Source organism: Candoia aspera, chromosome 5, assembly GCF_035149785.1.
Source record: "Candoia aspera isolate rCanAsp1 chromosome 5, rCanAsp1.hap2, whole genome shotgun sequence".
NCBI lineage: Eukaryota > Metazoa > Chordata > Lepidosauria > Squamata > Boidae > Candoia > Candoia aspera.
In genome coordinates, this window is record NC_086157.1 from 30,364,736 (window position 1) to 30,384,099 (window position 19,364).

General features: G+C 39.4%; 1 protein-coding gene across 4 annotated transcripts in view; it reads left to right on the forward strand.

The window, feature by feature from the left end:
- Positions 1–5,841: 5,841 nt before the first annotated feature.
- ARHGEF7 (Rho guanine nucleotide exchange factor 7) overlaps positions 5,842–19,364 on the forward strand; it is a 94,914-nt gene continuing 81,391 nt past the window's right edge. For all 4 annotated transcript variants that reach the window (XM_063304852.1, XM_063304847.1, XM_063304848.1 and 1 more), the window contains exon 1: positions 5,842–6,139. In XM_063304852.1, coding sequence (XP_063160922.1) covers positions 5,975–6,139 — 165 coding nt within the window. In that variant the 5' untranslated portion in view covers positions 5,842–5,974. The remainder of the gene's footprint in view (positions 6,140–19,364) is intronic.

Below are 19,364 nucleotides of genomic sequence, written 5' to 3' on the forward strand. Positions count from 1 at the left end.
CGGATTTTCAGCAGGTTATTATAAATATTTTCAAGATCAAATTTTGTTACCACTTAAAGATTTATTGAATGCGATTCTGTTAGGAAATCCAATACCAAAATCTTGGTCAGAGGCAAATATCATACTAATCCCAAAAGAAAAACAAGACCCATCACTATGCACAAATTATAGACCTATTTCGTTATTAAACAATGACTATAAAATATTTACTTTAATTTTAACTGAAAGACTAAAAACAATTCTTCAAGAAATAATTAATTATGACCAACATGGTTTTTTACCCCAAAGATACATAAAAAACAATATAAGGACGGTCTTAAATATAATAGAGTATGCTCAATTTCATAATGAAAAAAAGATTATGTTGTTATTTTTAGATGCTGAAAAAGCTTTTGACAATCTAAATTGGAACTTCATGTTTAAGACTTTAGAATTGATGGATTTTGGCGATATATTTATAAAAGCAATAAAATTTATACATTTTATACATTTTAAAATGTATTTATACATTTTAAATTCAATTTACACATTTTAAAAAGCCAGAATTGTGATCAATGAAGAGATAACACAAGAATGTCAAATAGAAAAAGGAACAAGGCAAGGCTGTCCGCTATCTCTTTTATTATTTATATTGGTATTGGAGGTTCTAACAGAAGCTATTAGAAAGGATCATCAAATTGAAGGGATAAAGATTAAACAAGAAACATATAAATTAAGAGCCTTTGCGGATGACTTAGTTATTATTTTATAAAACCTGTTAATATCAATTGATTACTTATTAAAGACACTACAAGAATATGGAGAATTAGCTCGTTTTAAAATAAATAATCAAAAAATGAAGATGATAAATTTAAATATGCCACAAAATAATCAGAATGTATTAGAAATTAAATCAGGATTTAATAGTGTCAAAAAAGTTAGATATCTAGGGATAGAGATTTCAACCAATACTAGTGATTTATTCCAAAATAATTATGTTAAAATATGGAAGGAAATTAAACAAGATTTACTGAGGTGGGAAAAATTAAATTTATCACTTATGGGACGAATCTCTGCAATTAAGATGAATATTCTGTTGAAGACGCTATTTTTATTTCAAACTATTACAATATTTATAACTGATAAAACTTTTAAATTATGGCAAAAAGATCTTTTAAAATTTATTTGGCAAGGGAAAAGACCAAGAATTAAATTTAAATTATTACAAGAAGACAAGGAAAGCGGAGGCTTGGGTCTTCCCGATTTCAGGCTATATTATGAGGCATGTGGTTTATTATGGTTAAAAGAATGGATCACCCTACAAGATTATAAATTACTAAATTTAGAAGGGCATGATTTAAAATTTGGATGGCATGGCTTCTTATGGTATAACAAATTGAAAGTAAATAAAATATTTAATAATCATTGTATTAGATCGCCTATTCTTAAAATTTGGGAAAAATATAAATCTATTCTAACATCGACAATACCACTATGGATTTCCCCACAAGAAGCTTTTATAAGGCGAGAAACAATAGGAAATTATAAGTGGCTAAAATATTTGGATCTAATAAAATTTGAAGGGACTAAATTTACAATGAAAACAAGAGAAGAATTGGAAAATGAAGGATATTTATGTCATTGGTTTACATATATTCAATTAAAAGAACAATTCAAAATAGATGCTAAAAGTTACAAATTTACTAAAAAACTATCTCGGTGGGATGAACAAATCTATGCTAATAATGACCACATGATCTCTAAAATATATAAAATGTTATTACAAATGAGAATACCAAATGTACAAATTAAGCAATGTATGAATAAATGGGAAAAAAATTGGATATAATATTGAATATGATGTTTGGGAAAGAATGTGGACTAAGGGATTAAAATTTACATCAAATTATAATTTAAAAGAGAATTTTTATAAAATGATGTACATGTGGTATACCACCCCAGAAAAATTATCGAAAATGTTTCAAAATACGTCAAATGTCTGTTGGAAATGTAAAAAAGCAATTGGAACTTTATATGTGGTGGACGTGTAAAAAAGCGAAAAAAGTTTGGTCCTCTATACATAATATAATTTGTAAAATGCTGGCAGTTAATATTGATAAATCACTGGAACTCTATTTATTGGGCTTTATGAACAAAGATTTGGAAAAAAACTATGGAAAACTTCTACTGTATTTGATTACTTCGGCCTGAATTCTCTACGCTGCAAAGTGGAAAGAAGAATTAATCCCATCTGTGGAGGAATGGATACTTAAATCCCTAAATTTGGCGCAAATGGCAAAACTGACAGACCAACTAAACGATAAAAATATGGAAGATTTTCAAAAGGACTGGATACTTTTTTTCAAATATGTGGAATGGACTCAAAAAGTTAATATGTATATATAGTATATAAATAGCAAATTACTTAATTGTTTAATCTTATTAGAATTAATGAAGGCAATTTAGAGAATTAAGGAAAAAAATAATAACAACACGCTAGGATACTAAGCTGTACCGTCTAGAAAGTCGGAAACCCTAATCTTTCTATTTATTTATTTATTTTTCATCTTATCCCCTCCCCCCCTTTTTATTTATATATATATACACACACACACACACACCTTTTTTCTTTTTCCCTTTCCCCTTTTTTTTTTCTTCTCTTTTTTTTTTATATTGTAAGATATTATTGTATGTAATTCTATGTTTATTAAATAAATTAATAAAGATTTCATTAAAAAAATTGTATAAACAAACAGAGAAACAAACATTTATGAAATGAGCTCATCTGGTGTTAATTTTAACAAGAGGTCGGAGTGTCTAGCTGACCCTGAAATGTACTGCTTGTAAATTATTGAACAGAGAACAAATCTTTTGAGAGTCCACACTAGGAATCTGAAGTTACTGATATGTTAGCCCAGTGGTCTAGGGGACCGTTATATATCTCCACATTGTTCATCTGTGCAAAGTCAGGGCATTCAAGGGTAGGGGCTATAGATCTCACCCTATTTAGCCACCTGATCTTCCTTTTTAAATGTTCTTGTCTTCAATGTCTGCCTTTGGCAGATCTGAAGTGTACCTCTGGTCCTACTTCTTTTCCTGAAACCAAGATGACTCTAACACTTGAAAGTTGAATAACTTCTATTATATTTAGCCATGGAAAAAGGAGAGTTCCAAATATTCTGGCTTTCCCAAGTTCACCTACTAATAATATACTTTAATAAAATGTTAATAATAAAATACTTTCCAATGATAGTGTAAATGCTTATACATCATTCTGCCTTTGGTCTGGTTTCCTGATTTACACTGCTGTTTGCATCTGGAATGGACAAGACCTGATACTGTTAAGCCTCAGACAGCTGGTGACTGCTCGTTTAAAGCATTAAACTGAAACTGGAGAGAGACTTAAAGATTCAAGCGTCAATTTGATAATAAAGTTCACTTTTTGACTTTTGGCCGATCATCATCTCGCAGCCCAGCATAGTTCATACAGCTGCCTACACTGAGCTTCGAGGTGAAATGTGAAATGTTTATGTAAAAAATCTTGAAAAACAGGGATCATCTTCCTCTTTCCTCTCAGTCCACACAGGTGCTTTCTTCAAGTTCCTGTGACCTGTCTCCTTAGAATCTCACTGAGAAGAAGACCTGGTTTTCCTGGTTAACTTTGGAACGGATGGTTTAATGTTTGGAAATCTCGGTATGCAGAGACAATGGTACTTTGCTTGCAGCTGTTCTTTATCCTTAAAGTGAACATAGTTTTCACAGACTTCCTCATTATCTCAGGAAAAACAAAGTGGTAAAGGCTTACTTTCTGTAGATATATACCAAAAGGATTTGTGCATCTAATCCAGCCTTTCTTAACCTTCTGACCCTGGAGGAGCTCTTGAAATATTTTTCAGGCCTCAGGGAACCCCTGCACATTTAGGCTCAAATATAGGCCAGAAGTTACAAAATTATTATATTTGTTTCATGTGTAGGCCTGTATATATGCATTAACAGTGTTCTTAAACTAAAGAATGAAACGTACCTCTTTAATGTGAAGTTACCTGAATTTGAAATAATTTTTAAATAAATCGTGATCTGCCAGAGAACCCCTAGTGACCTCTTGTGGAACCCCAGAATTCCATGGAACCCTAGTTGAGAAAATCTAATCTAATCTAATCTGTAGTTTAAACAATGTGATCAAATTAAGTTGCATTAGTATAAAATTTCTATGTAGAGAAAAATAAAAGTCTGATTTTTAGGAATGCAGGTTTTTTTAACTAAAAAGTTACTTTTTTTAAATGAAAGGAAAATAAAATATCCATGCTTTATTACTGAGAATATGTTTTAATACTGTTAGGTTATAACATAATTTAGTGAAGACAGTTGTGATACAATGCATTTTATTTAAAAAAAACCCTCGTGGTACTTTTTAAATTCCTTCCCCATCAATTTATTAATTGTGAAAGGTGACTGGTCATTTTAAAAGTAATTTATCTCAGATTTGAATTCAGATATTTGTTTCTGCGGTTTATCTGCATTTTTAGTCACCAGGAAAAGAAACAAGAAACTCTTCCTTCACCACAAAAACGATCGAGGCGATCGAGCTACGAATCCTGCGGTAGAAATCAACAAGCCTGCCACTGGAGGGCGCCCCGAGCGAGAACCGCTCAAGCTACGTCAGGGTCGAACATGTTTAAGGCTGGCGCGTTGCCCTCCCAGCCCGCTCGCTTGAACTGTTTTTGAGCAGAAGAAAAACCCCGTCGCAAACGCGAAGGTTTTTCAGTAAGAGCGGCTTCTCTTCCCGCTGCACGAGAAGCCAGGAAGATTATTTTCCCGCATCTTCCCTCGTCCAGTGCGAACCGTACATTGGTAGCTTCGTAGCTGCCCGAAAACGATTAAAAGGCACGTCGCTGAACTCTTATTCCTGCTTCCCTTGCCGCCTTGTCCCCTCGTCGTTCTTTGTCAGTGACCGTTCTTTTTTTTTAAACCGAATCGGACAGATGAAAACCAATTCTGGATATTCAGTGCGAAGGGTCGGCTGGTTTCAACCCCTCCCCCGCGGGTCTCCTTTCAAATCACTGGCGCATTGCCTAGGAAAAGCCTCCCGCCCCCACCCACGGGCAGGAGATAATACATTATTTCCTTTGGATGTTACGGAAGTGTAAAATTTAGAACTTTAACCCACCTGAATATTTGAGTCATGGGACCTCTACAGTGTATACACAATCACACACACAAGCGCAGAGACACTTTCATCAAAGGCTCTTGCAGGCCTCCGTAAGGCCGCAGAAGCAAAACCAACCCTGCGTATTCGCGCACACTCACGTGCAACTACCAACGTGTGCATGCTCCCGTTTCGCCTGCACGCGCGGGATCGAGGGTCCGCATTGCCAGCCTGCAGACCTCAGCAAGGGAAGGCTCGGCTTTGCCTAAGAGATTTCCAACAGGAAGCGGCGGCGGGGCGCGCGCACCCCCGCCCCGGCTTTCCTGCGACGCGCCCGCCAAAGGGGCGCTGACTCCGTGCGCGGTCTGCGCGTGGAGAAGGCGCGGGTCTATTTTCTCCCACTCCCCCGCCTTCTGCTGCTTGAATGATGTCATGGAGAGGCAGCCGGCGGGGGGAGGCGCTGCAGGTTCATGTGTATATAATGAAAAGGCGTTTGACAATCTGCCAAAACGCATGGGAGGGAGAAACTGAACCTCCTGGATTTCGTAAATCGAGTCGTCGTCATCTGCAACTACAGGAGGAAAGAGGAGGGGGGGCGGCGGCGGCAGAAGCAGCGGCAGCGACTCGCGACTCGGCTGCCTCAATGTGAAACCCCAAGCAGAAAATAAAGGGGGGGAAAAGGGGGAGGGTGGGGTGGTTGGGGGCAAGTCCAGGGAGGAAAGGGTTGTTTCGAAAGCAATCCCAAACACCCCGTAAAATACGACCCCCGCCGCCTCCGGTGCATTTCTTTGCCCTCTCTCGCTCTGGCTCTTCGGTGGGATTAGAAGCCTCTTGGCAGCGGCAGCAGCCATGAATTCAGCTGAGCAAACCGTTACATGGCTGATCACCCTGGGGGTGCTGGAGTCGCCCAAAAAAAGCATCTCGGACCCGGAGGGATTTTTGCAAGCATCTCTGAAAGACGGGGTGGTTCTTTGCAGGCTGCTGGATCGCCTGCTGCCGGGTACCATAGATAAAGTAAGTGTCTTATATTCCTATATTTCCCATTAAATCTCCACTCTCTCTTCCCGCCCCCCCCCCCCCCGCCGCCGCCGCCTATGCCGGCCCGGCCCCATAACAGAAGCGGGTTTTACTCGGGCTTCACCGCCAGGGCGTCGCATAACGCAGGGAACGCACCAAGCTGTCCTCCCCAGCATGTGCGGGTCTTGCAACCATTGCAGGCTAAAACGTTCGGGCGGTGGGCTGCATAATACGACCCTGCCAGTTCCTTCCCGATGGCCCGAGCGCAGCAGTTATCTGGGCAGAGATAACAAGGGGCTCGCGCAGATTTAAAAAAAAAAAAACGCGCACGCCACGCCTGGATTCAATCCGTAAGGCTGCTGCTCCTCTGGATACTGTGTGTCGGAAAGTGAGCCGAGCCCGGGATTCGCTTAGATCCTCGCACTTTCCTTTGTCCAGGGTCTCCCCCCCCCCCCCCACCAATACAGTCCTTCCCCACCCTTGGAAAAGCAGGAAGCGTGTGGCCTTTTTCGTGGGAAGGATCTTGGCGACACATCCTTCCTATCCAGCTGCAAAGGCCCCATTGTCAAGGGCTTGAAGGAGCGGTTGTGAACTGGAATGGGTGGAGAGGTGGGCCGAATTGGGAATAGAGTTTGAAAGACAGTAATGCAGCTGCATTTTTAGCTTTTCTGCGTTCAGGCAGAAGTGCTCCAAGCTTCATATTTTAAAATCTTACCAAAAAGGACAAAACACATTAAGCCAACAATCACCCTCAAGAATAAATGTGTGCCTGTGTCTGTCTGTATTTTAAAGACTATTTTTAAAAGAATCTTTAGAAGGAAGGTAGTTTTCTTTTTTCTTAAAATACGAATCAAAGATGCTTTTTGCGTATGCGTTGTGTATCTTCTTAATTATTGTTACTGAAAAATAAGATTGATAGACATGGAGGTGAATTTAATTTTACTTTGAGATCACTGTCTGAATAAATACAGCCCACAGTTTTGTACTGAGATTGTGTACGTGTGATAGTGCAGGGTTTTTATGCTACAGTTACAATTTTATATAAATATAAAATACATACATACACATGCATGTTAGACTTAATATATGTAAGTGCAGTTCAGCATGCAATGTAGGCTTCTACTTTTGGGGAAAAATCACGTAATTTCAATTCTGCCATAACGCTCCCATTCCTATTGCTTGAATATGTTCCTCTTAGTGAGAAATTTCTTAAGGTGCCCACATTGCAAAATGATGACCTAGTTAGCAAGGCAGCTCCTGTGATTTATTGTGTTATTTTAAAGTCTAAGTTTAGTATCTTGATATTCAGATGGAGCGCTGTGCAATGTGAAAACCAAGGACATAGTTTTTTATTTTATGTTGTGTGTGTAAAAATAATTTTTAAAACCCTTTCCCCCCTCAAATTCTTGTTTATTCAGACATTTTCAAATATTGGTTTGAAATAAGGTTCCATATATTCTGCAAGGGAGAAGGATATGCTTATTCCATGTGTATAAATGTGTACTTATATCAGCAGATTGGATTTTTGTTTCTCTGTCTACTAGGAACCATATTTTAGGGAGGAAGGAAGGGGCGATAGTGCTCCCTATTGATTCTTCACCCACAGTATAGGCTGTACAATGCACTTTGACCTAGATACTGACTGAGGCTGCATTTTTATTCTAACTAAGGAGAGACTAAATGAGAATGGGAAACTAAGCATTTCCAGCTCTGGAGGAAATCACAGTAGCTGTGAATTAAGCATGAGGGGATTGGAAAAGCACACACACTGCTTAATGAAGAGTTTATACTGGCCAGAAGTTTTGGTGCTCTTTAAAAGCAATCAGAATATTAGATGCACAGTAATGGCCACTAGAGGGTGGGTTTGCTATGGAAGGTGGCTCCTAGTTGCATCCTGAGAGCTTACGAATTTGAATTTGGGATTTGATTTTTTTTTTAACTTCTTCATCCTGAATTATAACCTTCATGGAGCCTGAAGGGGTAGAAAAGTCCCTTCAGCTGCATTTTTAAATTCCATTCTTTAGATGTTTACAGATCTTGCTTTAAGGCATAGACTATTTCTCATAAACCTTGAGTTCCCTTCAGGAGTTTAATATAATTTAAATAAGCTTATCATTATCATCATGAATCAGTTCTGAATATATGACAGAATTATAGAGTTGGAAGTCTTCTAGTCTAACCCACTGCCCAGGGCAGGAATCCTCAGACCATTGCGGACAAATGGCTGCCTCACCTTTGCTTGAAAGCTTCCAGTGGTGGAGCCCCCACCACTCCAGGAAGGAAGCTGTTCCATGGCCTAAGAGATTGCATGGTCAGGAAATTCTTCCTTATGTTGAGTTTAGATCTTCTTCTTTAAAATTTCCACCCATTGGTGCTGGTGCCATTGGCCCTTGAGAGCAGTAGAGAATAAATCCACAGTCACTTCCCTGCGTCAGCCTGTGTGTGTATGGTTTGGTACAGTGTGCTGTGTGGACCCAGCCATTGTAGTTTATGAAACATGCCTTATGGCTTTGTGTGTTTAGTGAAGCCAATCAAATGTGAACTATTCACCAGGCCATGAGGTAAGCCTCAGCCATGCCTCCTAATCTGTGGACCACCATGATATGTGAATCAAATAGATCTAGCCCAATGGTCAACATGATTTTTACTGAGGCTGCCTAAATCAGAAGAACTCGTATTAGATCCTTTGAAATCCAAATTATGCTTACACTAATCTTGCCACGTGCCTTGCAAATAAATATTTTTCAAGGCTAGGATGTGCTGGTAGGCTGACTAGACAAAGCCTGATGAAAGAATGGTTGATACTTAGCAATAGTTGAGTGTCCTGGCCTTCTTTGAAATTAATAGTATTAAGGAGTATAGAGAAAATAAGGGAGTTAGCAAGTAGAATGAAGCTAGAATTTGCAATTTGTATGTCATTGTAGCCAAGGAAGAAGTTTGGAATGGAAACTGGAGGCACTGTGTGAAAGGATGGCTGTCTGTGCAGTATGATTACCCATCATTACTTTGGATAATATAGGACTACAAATCAAAATAAAAGAGGATTATAGAAGCTTTTATGTGTGATTAAAAACAGCACGGGATTCTGTTAGTATCTTACACTTTTACACAAAACAGTGAACAAGAGGGGTTTCTCTGGATTTCATTCTGATTAAGCATACTGCCATATTCTAAAGTTGGTAACTATATTTACTGGGCATGGGCAAAATTGGGAAATGATGGTTAGAGGATTTTTTTAAAAAAATTCAGTTGTAGTTTGGGCTAAGAGGAAAGTGAAGATGTATGTATAGGCAAAACGTTCATTGGTATTTTAGCTTACTAAACTAAATAAATATATGATTGTCCAAACTGGTCATTGTGATGTGAACTTTCTTAGATAGGAGAGTGTTCTATCAGATCTTCTGATTTTCATTTGCTGCTTTATCTTCATAACTTCATTTTGGAAGGATTTATACCATTCTGATATCAGTCTAAATTTTTGGATGAATGATATGTATCAACATACATTTATTTTTAAAATTAATATGACCAATAATTCTGCATCAGTGAAAAGCAGATGTAGTACTGAACTGACTCTTTGAGGTATATCTAAGTCTGGTGGAACATTATGCATATAGAAACGTGGAGATTTTAATGACCACCCAAACACAGTAATTTCCCTTTAAGGTTCATCACACACCCTTCTCGCCAAGCGCCAAGATGGCCTGCTTACCATTTGTGCAGGACATGTCCTCAGAGCCTCCCTCTTGATGCCAGCCAAAAAATAGCATTTTCCACTGGAAAATGGAACAAGCTCTTCTTTGTGAGGCTAATCTATGTCACCTGGAGGAGGAGCCTGACGGAGGTCCAGCTGACCCTCTCATCCAGCCATGGGGCTCTGTGCTTCGTGGCCATTTCTTCTTTGGCTGATGAAGAGATTAGAACCTCCCTGGCAGCCACAGGTCTTCTCTAGGAGCAAAGAAATAGCAGCCTTGGAAGTTACTGGTGTGAAAAGTTTGCTTCCTCACCAGTACTTCTATTCAGCCTGTTGCTGTCTCATACCACAACAGTCTTCCCAATGATAATCTTCGTTGTCATCCTCCCCTCATTCTTTCCTGCCTACCTCTGTTCACCCCCATCAAATGTGGGTCTGTTGCCTTCCCCACTCTTCTCCCTTTGCTGCCCCTTCTCTTCCCATTGGGTTTCTTGGAAAATACTGTGATCACCTAGGATGCCACAGTGGCAGCTAAGGACTGCCCATGAAGGGGTGTGTTCTTGGCCCTGCTTTGATGATGATCGGGGGCAGTCTCTCCAGCAAGTCAAGAGGGGAGGGAAGGGCGGCAAAGAGGAGAGGACCAAGGGAAGCGGGAGAGGCAGACAGAGAGGAGAAACTCCCCTTTCTCTTCCCTGCTCATCCCTTTCCCCAATAGTAGTAGCGATGGTGGATCCTTGCCCCTCTGCCAGTCTCATTTGAGGGACACAACAAGAGGAACCATGTAGGAACTGGGTTTCCAGGTAAATAATGTCCTCCTGTCTTGGGGATGGGAGGAAAGCATATCACTGGGTTTGTGGGTACCATCTCTAACAGCAACATCAGTAGAGGGGATCAGAAAAGCTAACATGGTGGCTGTGATGCATGTAAAATGGGGGTAGGGTTGCCATCTTGACTTTTTTGTCTCCTCCTATGGCTGTTCCAGATGTTAAGGAAATTGGATGAAAGATGCAGAAGGTACAGGCAGCAGAAGAGTAACTGGGTCCTCCATTGAAACAGTGGAATTTAAAATAAACACATTATTTTTTTCCTTTTGCAGAAAGCACAACCAAACAAATTAGGAATTAATAATAAAATGAAATAACCAAACAGAGAAAAACTCTTACCTCTTCCTCCAGAGCTCAGTAGGAATAAGCTACTTCGTGTTTTCCAGGGCCAGACCACAATTTCTAGCTGAATCTAAAGGCCCACTGTTAATTAAAGTTGCCTTTTTTAAAAGCAATATGAATTGCTTTTAATTTCTGATTGCTATTAATATTTCTAATATTATTTTCTAATCCCCCAAAGTGAACCAGGAAGTCTATTTCAGTTTTTATAATGGTCTGTTGGTAAAGGTACCAAAGCTTGATGATACTGTACATCAAAATCTTTGGTTCTAGATGATTCCAGATCAGAGGTGTCCACAAAATCCAGAGCTTTCATCAGAATGATGAAAATGCTGCTGCACAGTAAGCTCCACCCCTTTTGTACATGGGTGTGGCACCATGATGCATGAACAAAAAAGGTAGACCTTGTGTCATGTTAGCATAGTACTGCTTTCATCATTTGTCTCCTCAAGCCTTCCTGTGGACACCTTTGAACCTTAATCTGAACCACAAATCAATTTTTTTGAAATTCTATTGGCCTGTTTCTAGGTAGCATTATGTTACAGCTGACATGATGCAAAGAACCATGTTTCCATTTTTTAAGATCATCAGAAATGCATTTCCCTCAGCCTCTGTCTACATGCTTGGCTATTGGTAGTGTGATCAGAGAAACAGAACATGTGACAAGCATTCTCACATTTATGAAATGATGGGATTACTAATGGGAATGCCAGTTTGGCAGCATCCTTGTATTGATTTGTAAAATGCAGATTCATCTTGCTCAGAGGCTATGTTCACAGAACAAATCAATTGGAAAATTTGGTTGATGAGCATGCTTGCCATCATGTTATCCTGCTCTTGGGTGATACTTTCGCCAAACTTCATGACTCACCATGTTGTTTAAATCAGAAAGAGCTGCCATTTGGGGTTTCTGAAAACTAGGGGGTTTTATACTAGGCTTGTCTTAAGTTGCAAGTCTTGATTTCCAGAAACCCCAATTGATGGTTGTTTCAGAATTCAGAAGATGCATAAGCCTAACAATTGGTTAAAAAGTTGTATGTGACAATAAAATCATTATGAGCACATGCTTCTTAAGGATACTTTTTAGTTAGTGTCATATGAACTCAGACTTTGATCCAGGTCATAAGAACAGAAGGGTGCCCTGCTGGATTGGGCACTTAGCCCATCTAGTCCAGCAGTCTGTTCTCACAGTAGCCAACCAATTACACAAGGAAGCCACTGTGCTGTTTCATAAATCATGTTTTATGAATGGTTAGGTTCACACAATAAGCCAAAATCAAACTACATTATGGCTTGTCACAATGTGTGAACCTAGCCATTTGTGAGTTAGTAAAATGTTCTGATCCAAATGTTGCCTGTCATCTTGTCTTTCTCCTGTTTAGAAAGAAAATAATTGTATGACCCTGTTTAAGTCAGGCATGACCCACTTGTAGTTCACAGTGGAATTCCAGGAAGACTAGTGATTTATGACAACCCTTTTTTACATACAGGGCAATGTGTACATTAAAAAAAAATAAGCTTGTTTATTTGGAAACTAATGTTTTGAAATGAATGAATGTTTAGAAATAGTTGAAAAATAGTCTGGGTGGTGTATGATCATCTCTCTTTCTAATTTTTTATTTTTGACCATGTAAATTGATAACCATGTGTGAACCATATGAAGCGGCTCTGAGAGAAAGCCACAGTAAATGAACATATATATGGCTGGATGCTATTCCATTACTCCACAAAGAGTAAGTGGAGTGCAAGTTTCTGTTTTGAATTAATGTTTTGGACACTTGACAAAAAGCTCTTCTCCTTGCAAGAAACTATCAGAATGGCTTAGGCATTTTTTTGGTTAGGCCACAATCCAGATAGAACATTTAAATGCACAGAGTACTTAGCAGAACTTTGTGCTTAACAGAATGTTTTCTTAAAAGCCTCTGAATTCCAGAAAAGGCGAGCTGCTAAGAGGGAATAAAAACATTCTACATGTAAAAGTCTTACTGGGGCGCACCAAGCAGCATTGTTTCCCATGCTGCGCTAAGAGAAGCTGCCACCAATCTACATCTTTCCAAAAACATTGGAAATTTCATTGGGGGGCAGGGGGAACAACATGATGCAATCACGTTCGCTTTTCCTTGCAAAGTGGATTAGGCAGTGTAGCAACGTTAATGTGATGTCATAGAATCATAAAAGGTATGAATTGGAAGGAGCAGGATAGAAAGAGTATTGATGTGTCTGAACTTCGATGTTTGAGAAGACTCCTAGAAAACTATGCATGGCCAAGAAAACAAACAGATGAATCATAGACTAAATGAATCCCAAGTCCTCCCTTGAGGCACAAATAACCAAGCGCAAATGATCATATATCAGACACATTATGCAAAGACCTAGCTCTCTTGAGAAGTCTGTAATGCTGGGAAAAGTGGAAGAAAAGAGAAGACGAGGATGACCAGCAGCAAGATGGATAGGCTTCATTACAGTATAGCAGCAATGAGTCCAGTACTGGAAGACCTGAAGGACCAGGCTGGGGACAGATCATCCTGAAGAAGGACCGTCTATGTCATCACTAAAAGTCGACATTGTTTTTATGGCACAGTTGGAAAGGTCATCTAGTCCAACCTCTTGCTTAGTGCCCCAATCTGCTACTGTCTCAAACAAGAGGTCCCTCAGCCCCCATTTGAACACTCCCAGGGAGAGGGATCCAATTATTATCCTAAACTAACTGTTCTTTTGCTAAGTAGTTCTTACCATCAGGAAGTTACTCCTAATCACTGTCCTCCAGTGCTACATAGTACTAGGTAATACATGGGGCAAGGAATGTGAAAATAGCCATTTGTATAGATTGGCTTTGCCAACATTATTTTAAGCATTTGAAAACATGTTCATATTCCCTGATTTGTTCTGTTCCAGTTCTGAGTCAGACTAGAGTATCTAACAGCCTGTTCACACATTATGTTCCAAAATTATTTACCTCAAATTTATCCTGTAACAAATTGGCTGTGTTTGCATAGCATGCTAAGTCATGGTTTATTTAAACATGCATTACTCAACTGATGTGCTTATACACAAACCACAACTACATGGCATTGTATGATCCCAACAATACTGGCCTAAAGGATATTTAGGGTGAAACCATATACAGTATACATTTATCTAATACTAGATTAAACTGGTGTAGTGGTAAAAGTGCTAGGCTAGAAGCTGGGAGACTATGAGTTCTAGTTGCATCTTGGGGACAAAGTCAGGGTGACTTTGGGCCAGTCACATACACTCAGCCCTAGAAAGAAGGTGGCAAGGGCAAACCTCTGTCTGTCTATCTTTAAAGTTTTTAAAAAGAAAGATAAAAACTAATACAAACTAATATAAAGTAAGGAAGAAAATAAATAAAGAGAAATAAATAAAAGAGAAAGCTAAAAGTGCAAGAAAAGAAAAAAAGGTAAAGAAAAATAGAAAAGAAAGAAAAAGATACCAAGTGGCTTCCAATATTCTTCACAGCAGTTATAAGTACAATTATATTTTAACTCTGTCTCTAAAGTTACATTATGATTCTCTTCTTTCTATAATCTGTCCTGTCTAATCATCAAACCCATAAATCACAAGTTCATTTTTTCATTTTTTATGCAAAAAATCCATAAGGGATTTCCAGTTACCAATAAATGTAGATATTGTCTTTTCTCTAATCAAAGAAGTTAGTTTGTTCATCTGAGCAAGTTCTGTCAACTTCACCAACCATTCCTCCATAGTGGGTAGGGTCAAGTCTTTCCATCTTTGTGCATATAATAATCTTGCTGCGGTAATCATATACTAAAATAGACTTCCATGACTTTTTTCTAACTCTGTATCCATCAATCCAAAAAGTTCTGGCTTGAACTGAATATTAATCTTTAAAATCCTCTGTATCAATGTATGTATTTGAATCCAAAAATTTTAAGCTTAGGGCAAACCACCTTCAAAAATCTTGCCAAGATAACCTCCAAGCAGAAAGACTCCAGGCAGTCACCAGGAGTCAAGAATGACACGAAGGCATAAATAAATATTTTAAAAATTCACTTAATTCAGGATATACTTCTGAATAGGTAGGCATACAGTAGTACTGTGTTGTCAGCCATTTTCTCTTGCTGGTTTTCTATGGGTATTTGCAGATCGTGTATTTATATAGAAAAGAGAAAGCTATACTCTCTTTTAAATAATTTTGCTGTTGAATGGATTTTTTTTGCCTGGCATGGCTCCCATTCCTTTAAAAGCTTGATGTCGAGCTAAAATGCAGCAGGTAGAATATTTTTACTAGTTTTGTATTTGCCTGTCAGTATTGCATTTGCTTTGGCGCATACCAGGAAAAAAACCACAGGAACCTTACTGGAAGAAAAGGTGCTTGCTATTATTTACATGTTTACTCATTTCAGGAGGACAGGCAGGCTCTGCTCACACAAGGCAACAAGGTGTACTCACCCAGAGAAAGTGACATTACCTGCACCATGACATTGTCAGACAAATTATGCAAATAATTTCTGTCAGTTGCATGATAAAGTCATGATGCCCATGGCATTACTTTCTCCCTGCACCCATGCTGATGCCCATGTAATCATGTTATAGTAAATTAACTTAAATGTATGGGTTGATGCTGAATCACAGACTAACCACAGAGGCTGGATCTGTAGAACATGGTAGGCTGAAGTATGGTTGGCTAGTTAGGGTGTCAGTTAATCATGGCTAAGTGTATCATGTGAACACAGCCCACTCAGCCACAAACTAGCCAGCCACACTTCAGCTTAGCATGGCATGTGGAAAGTCCCAGTTCCTCCTAGACATCTGTATATTGTCCTAGTTTGTATTAAGGCATAGTTTGTATTAACCACTGTTTGTTATACAAATTGCAATGGATAGATTCACATATTCTGAGCCATAATCCATGAGTGGAGCGAACCATTTTTGAAGCCTGTGGGGTTCTCCGTGGGTAGGCAAGTCTATTTGTCTGGCTCCTGCAGCTTTTTGAGATAGAAATTGGATGGCAGATTGCAGATTTTTGATAAGATTTCTTTTGTAAAGTTGGTAGGCTTAGCACACCTGTTTTGCTTACCGCCATCTGTCCAAATACAAAGTTAGAAAAATCTGTGGCCAAATATTTCAGCTGTACGACCCATATGTGCCACTGGAGTCTTGGGGGCGGGGGAGACTCCTAGATGTAAAAAGGTTGCCTATCCTCGCCATAAACCACGGTGCAGGGGTTGGATTCACCAACCGTATTAAGCCACAAATAGTAAACCTGATTAGGACAATACATAGAATCAGCTGAGGAATTACGAAATCTTTGGTGCATAGGATAAAGGCAGTCTGAAAAACAGAAATCTGAAGGTGCTAAAATAAGGCGAACTTCTGCAGAACACTGGAAAAAAACAAAATCTAGCAGGGTAGTGATTGTTTACATTTCCTGTGCAACACCAGTTGATCCCTAGCACAGCGACAGACAGCGGGTGATCTCAATACATGTGTCCTTGACTCTAACAGCACCCCACTCTGGATTACACCACTGAATTTGGGCAAGAAATTTCCTCCTAAATAGACACATAGAACTCCACCTAAACTGTCACAATGACTTGAACCCATTACCTTGACATCATGGCCATGACCCTGCAGTTGCTAAAAAAAATGCAGCCTGCCTATAAAAATGTGTTGCACATACACTAGCATCACCAGGGTATGTACAGATGAGTGTAGCAAGCTCCAGTAAGTGATCCATAGTTCTCTGTTTGACCGACCAACTGGATACCACGGGGTGTCTGCACTTACTGAGCTCTTGATTCAAGACCCATAGTGCTTAATACCTGCCCTAAATCATCTGTTGGTTTTGTCTAGGGCACTTCTAGTATATCAGCTTTTCCACTGCCTGTGTTTTCTGGTTCCACAATTAAAATGCAGCAGAGAATAATAAGGATGTTCCAACTATTTCTGGTTCTGCAAGGATACTAGGCTTTTTTTTTTTGTGTGCTTTCAAGTCTATGTTGGCTCCTGGCGACTGCCTGGACTAGTCTCTGAGGTTTTCTTGGCAACATTTTCGGAAGTGGCTTGCCATTCCCTTTGTCTTCCTAGGGCTGAGAGGGATTGGCCCAAGATTGCCCAGCTGGCTTTGTGCCCAAGGTGGGACTAGAACTCACAGTCTCCAAGTTTCTAGCCTGATGCCTTAACCACTACATCAAACTGGGTTTCATGGCATACTCGCTTGATTGCAAATCCTAGTGCTCACAGAGATCCAAGAGCCAACGAGCTCTTCTTCCCCAATATTTGAGTGCAGGGAATTGTCAACTAATTAGGGCTCATTGGTGAGCCAGAAATGAATGCCTCATCTTGCGCCCTTAGTTTTGCACCAAGAAACAAGTCCCTGCTCCCTCTGTAAACTAAGTGAAACAGAAACAACTCATTTTTGAGCTTTCTCTTACAAAAGCCTGCCATGATGTTTATTCAACCATGATGTCCAGCCCCCATGTTATCCCAGGAACTAGAAAGGGAGCCAAGCTAGATCACCTTCAGTGATTACATAGATGAGCCTATGCAATAATATGCAGTAAAATGCTACTGTTTTGGCAGTGATAGTTGCTGCTTTAAGATAACATTCTTAGATTGCAGAAAACTTGTGACTGGGATAAGCCAGGATTTATTGCAAGGGTAAGCACCCAGCCGTGGTTTATGATGGTCAGGAGCTCAAGGTAATCTGTGATCAGATCTGCATCCCAATCTGGAATTGGCCATAGTTACCTTGAAGTAGCAGGAACAACTTGTTCTTAGATAAAGAAAGACCCATTTTGGGGCTAGTTCACTAAGATGCTGGACCATACCTGGTTAGGTGACAGAAAGCTTACTGCTTTAAAAATAAGCATATTGAGAGAATTCAGCCTCACCTTCTTCCAGAAAAGCTGGTGTGCCTTTTAATGTGTGCTGTTGTTTATCCATGAGAGAGTATGTAAGTCCTTCCCTATTTTCAATGGGGAAGAATCCATTTCTGCCTGAATTCTAAAGAAACTTTTATAGCTTGATTCTGGCGAATATATCAGTTGGGTTGGACTATATGAGTCTCTGATGTGTTTTATTTACATTTGCTTGCCTTTGGAATCTGGATTGTCACACGCTCAGCAATCAGAAACACTTTGGAGAAAAATGGCATTACAGTGTGAAGAAACAAATGGATAACAAATCAGCAACCAATCAGTAGGAGATTGATCTGATGCCACTGACCTGCAAATCACACCACCATGGTGAAAGCAGCTCCCAAATTCTGCAACTCCATCTTCTTGACCTAAAGAAGCCCCCCCCCCCCCGATCCTAGATAGTAGGATTGTTGGCACCCACGTGGTCTTTCCTCTGACAATAGTCATGCACAGCCTCCTGTGGAGATTTATGTATTCTGGCAGGAATAATCTGAATGGGGCAGCTGTGTTTGGTCTGTTCAGGGAATAACAGTGCACACATTTATTGTCATTTATAATGTTAATTCCTTGAAAGCTGGTGAGACAAACATTTCTTAAATGTATGTCAAATTAAATTTTATACCAGCTGTCCTGGTAGTTCAGGGAATAGCGAAATGGTAATTGTTTCTTAAGGACTGCAATTCTACTGTAGCTGTTGGCAAAATTTCACTTGTTAGCTGTCCTCTATTGTAGACCATTTTGGAGCCACCATCTAAGTTTCCTTATTTTGACTTTCATAATGTGATTTTTAATCATAATGTGATTGGCTTAGCACAATGTATAACTATCCATTGCAATGTGTCAGTTATGCAATGTGTCAGTTATGGTTTATGATTTAGCCCGATGTATGAACCCAGCTATTGTGGCTTGTTCAACAGAGCTTGGTGAAAACAAAGTATAGCTTAGGTAGGCAGCCAGAGGGTCATGGATATTTGCAAAGTTTCTGTTTTGTGGCTTCAACAGCCATCAAGATTGCACCCCTGAAATTTGGTGGCAACTTGCTGTATAATAGTAGTACCTTTGCCTCCCAGTTTTCATTGGGAAATAAACTAGGTGTACAACACTCCTATGCATTATAAAGCAGTTGAAGAGTAGGAAATGCTGTATCTGGAACACCTCTTACCAGTTCAACTACTTTTGTTATCTCTTGTGGGCTGGGCATAAAGCATGGCTTATAATTAACCATGAAACCTTCAATTTCATCAGTGGGCTCCTTCCTGCCATATTTCATTCCCTGTGGCTGCTGTTTTTGTCTAATAACAGGGTTTGGCAGCATAGTGCTGACAACACCTCTGGATGTCATGCTCTGATCCCAACATTAAATAAAAAATAAATAAAATTGTCCCGACCTTGTGAAATCACCAAACCACATGAGATTTCAGCATACATGCACTCCATTTCATGAGAATTCAGGCAAGAAC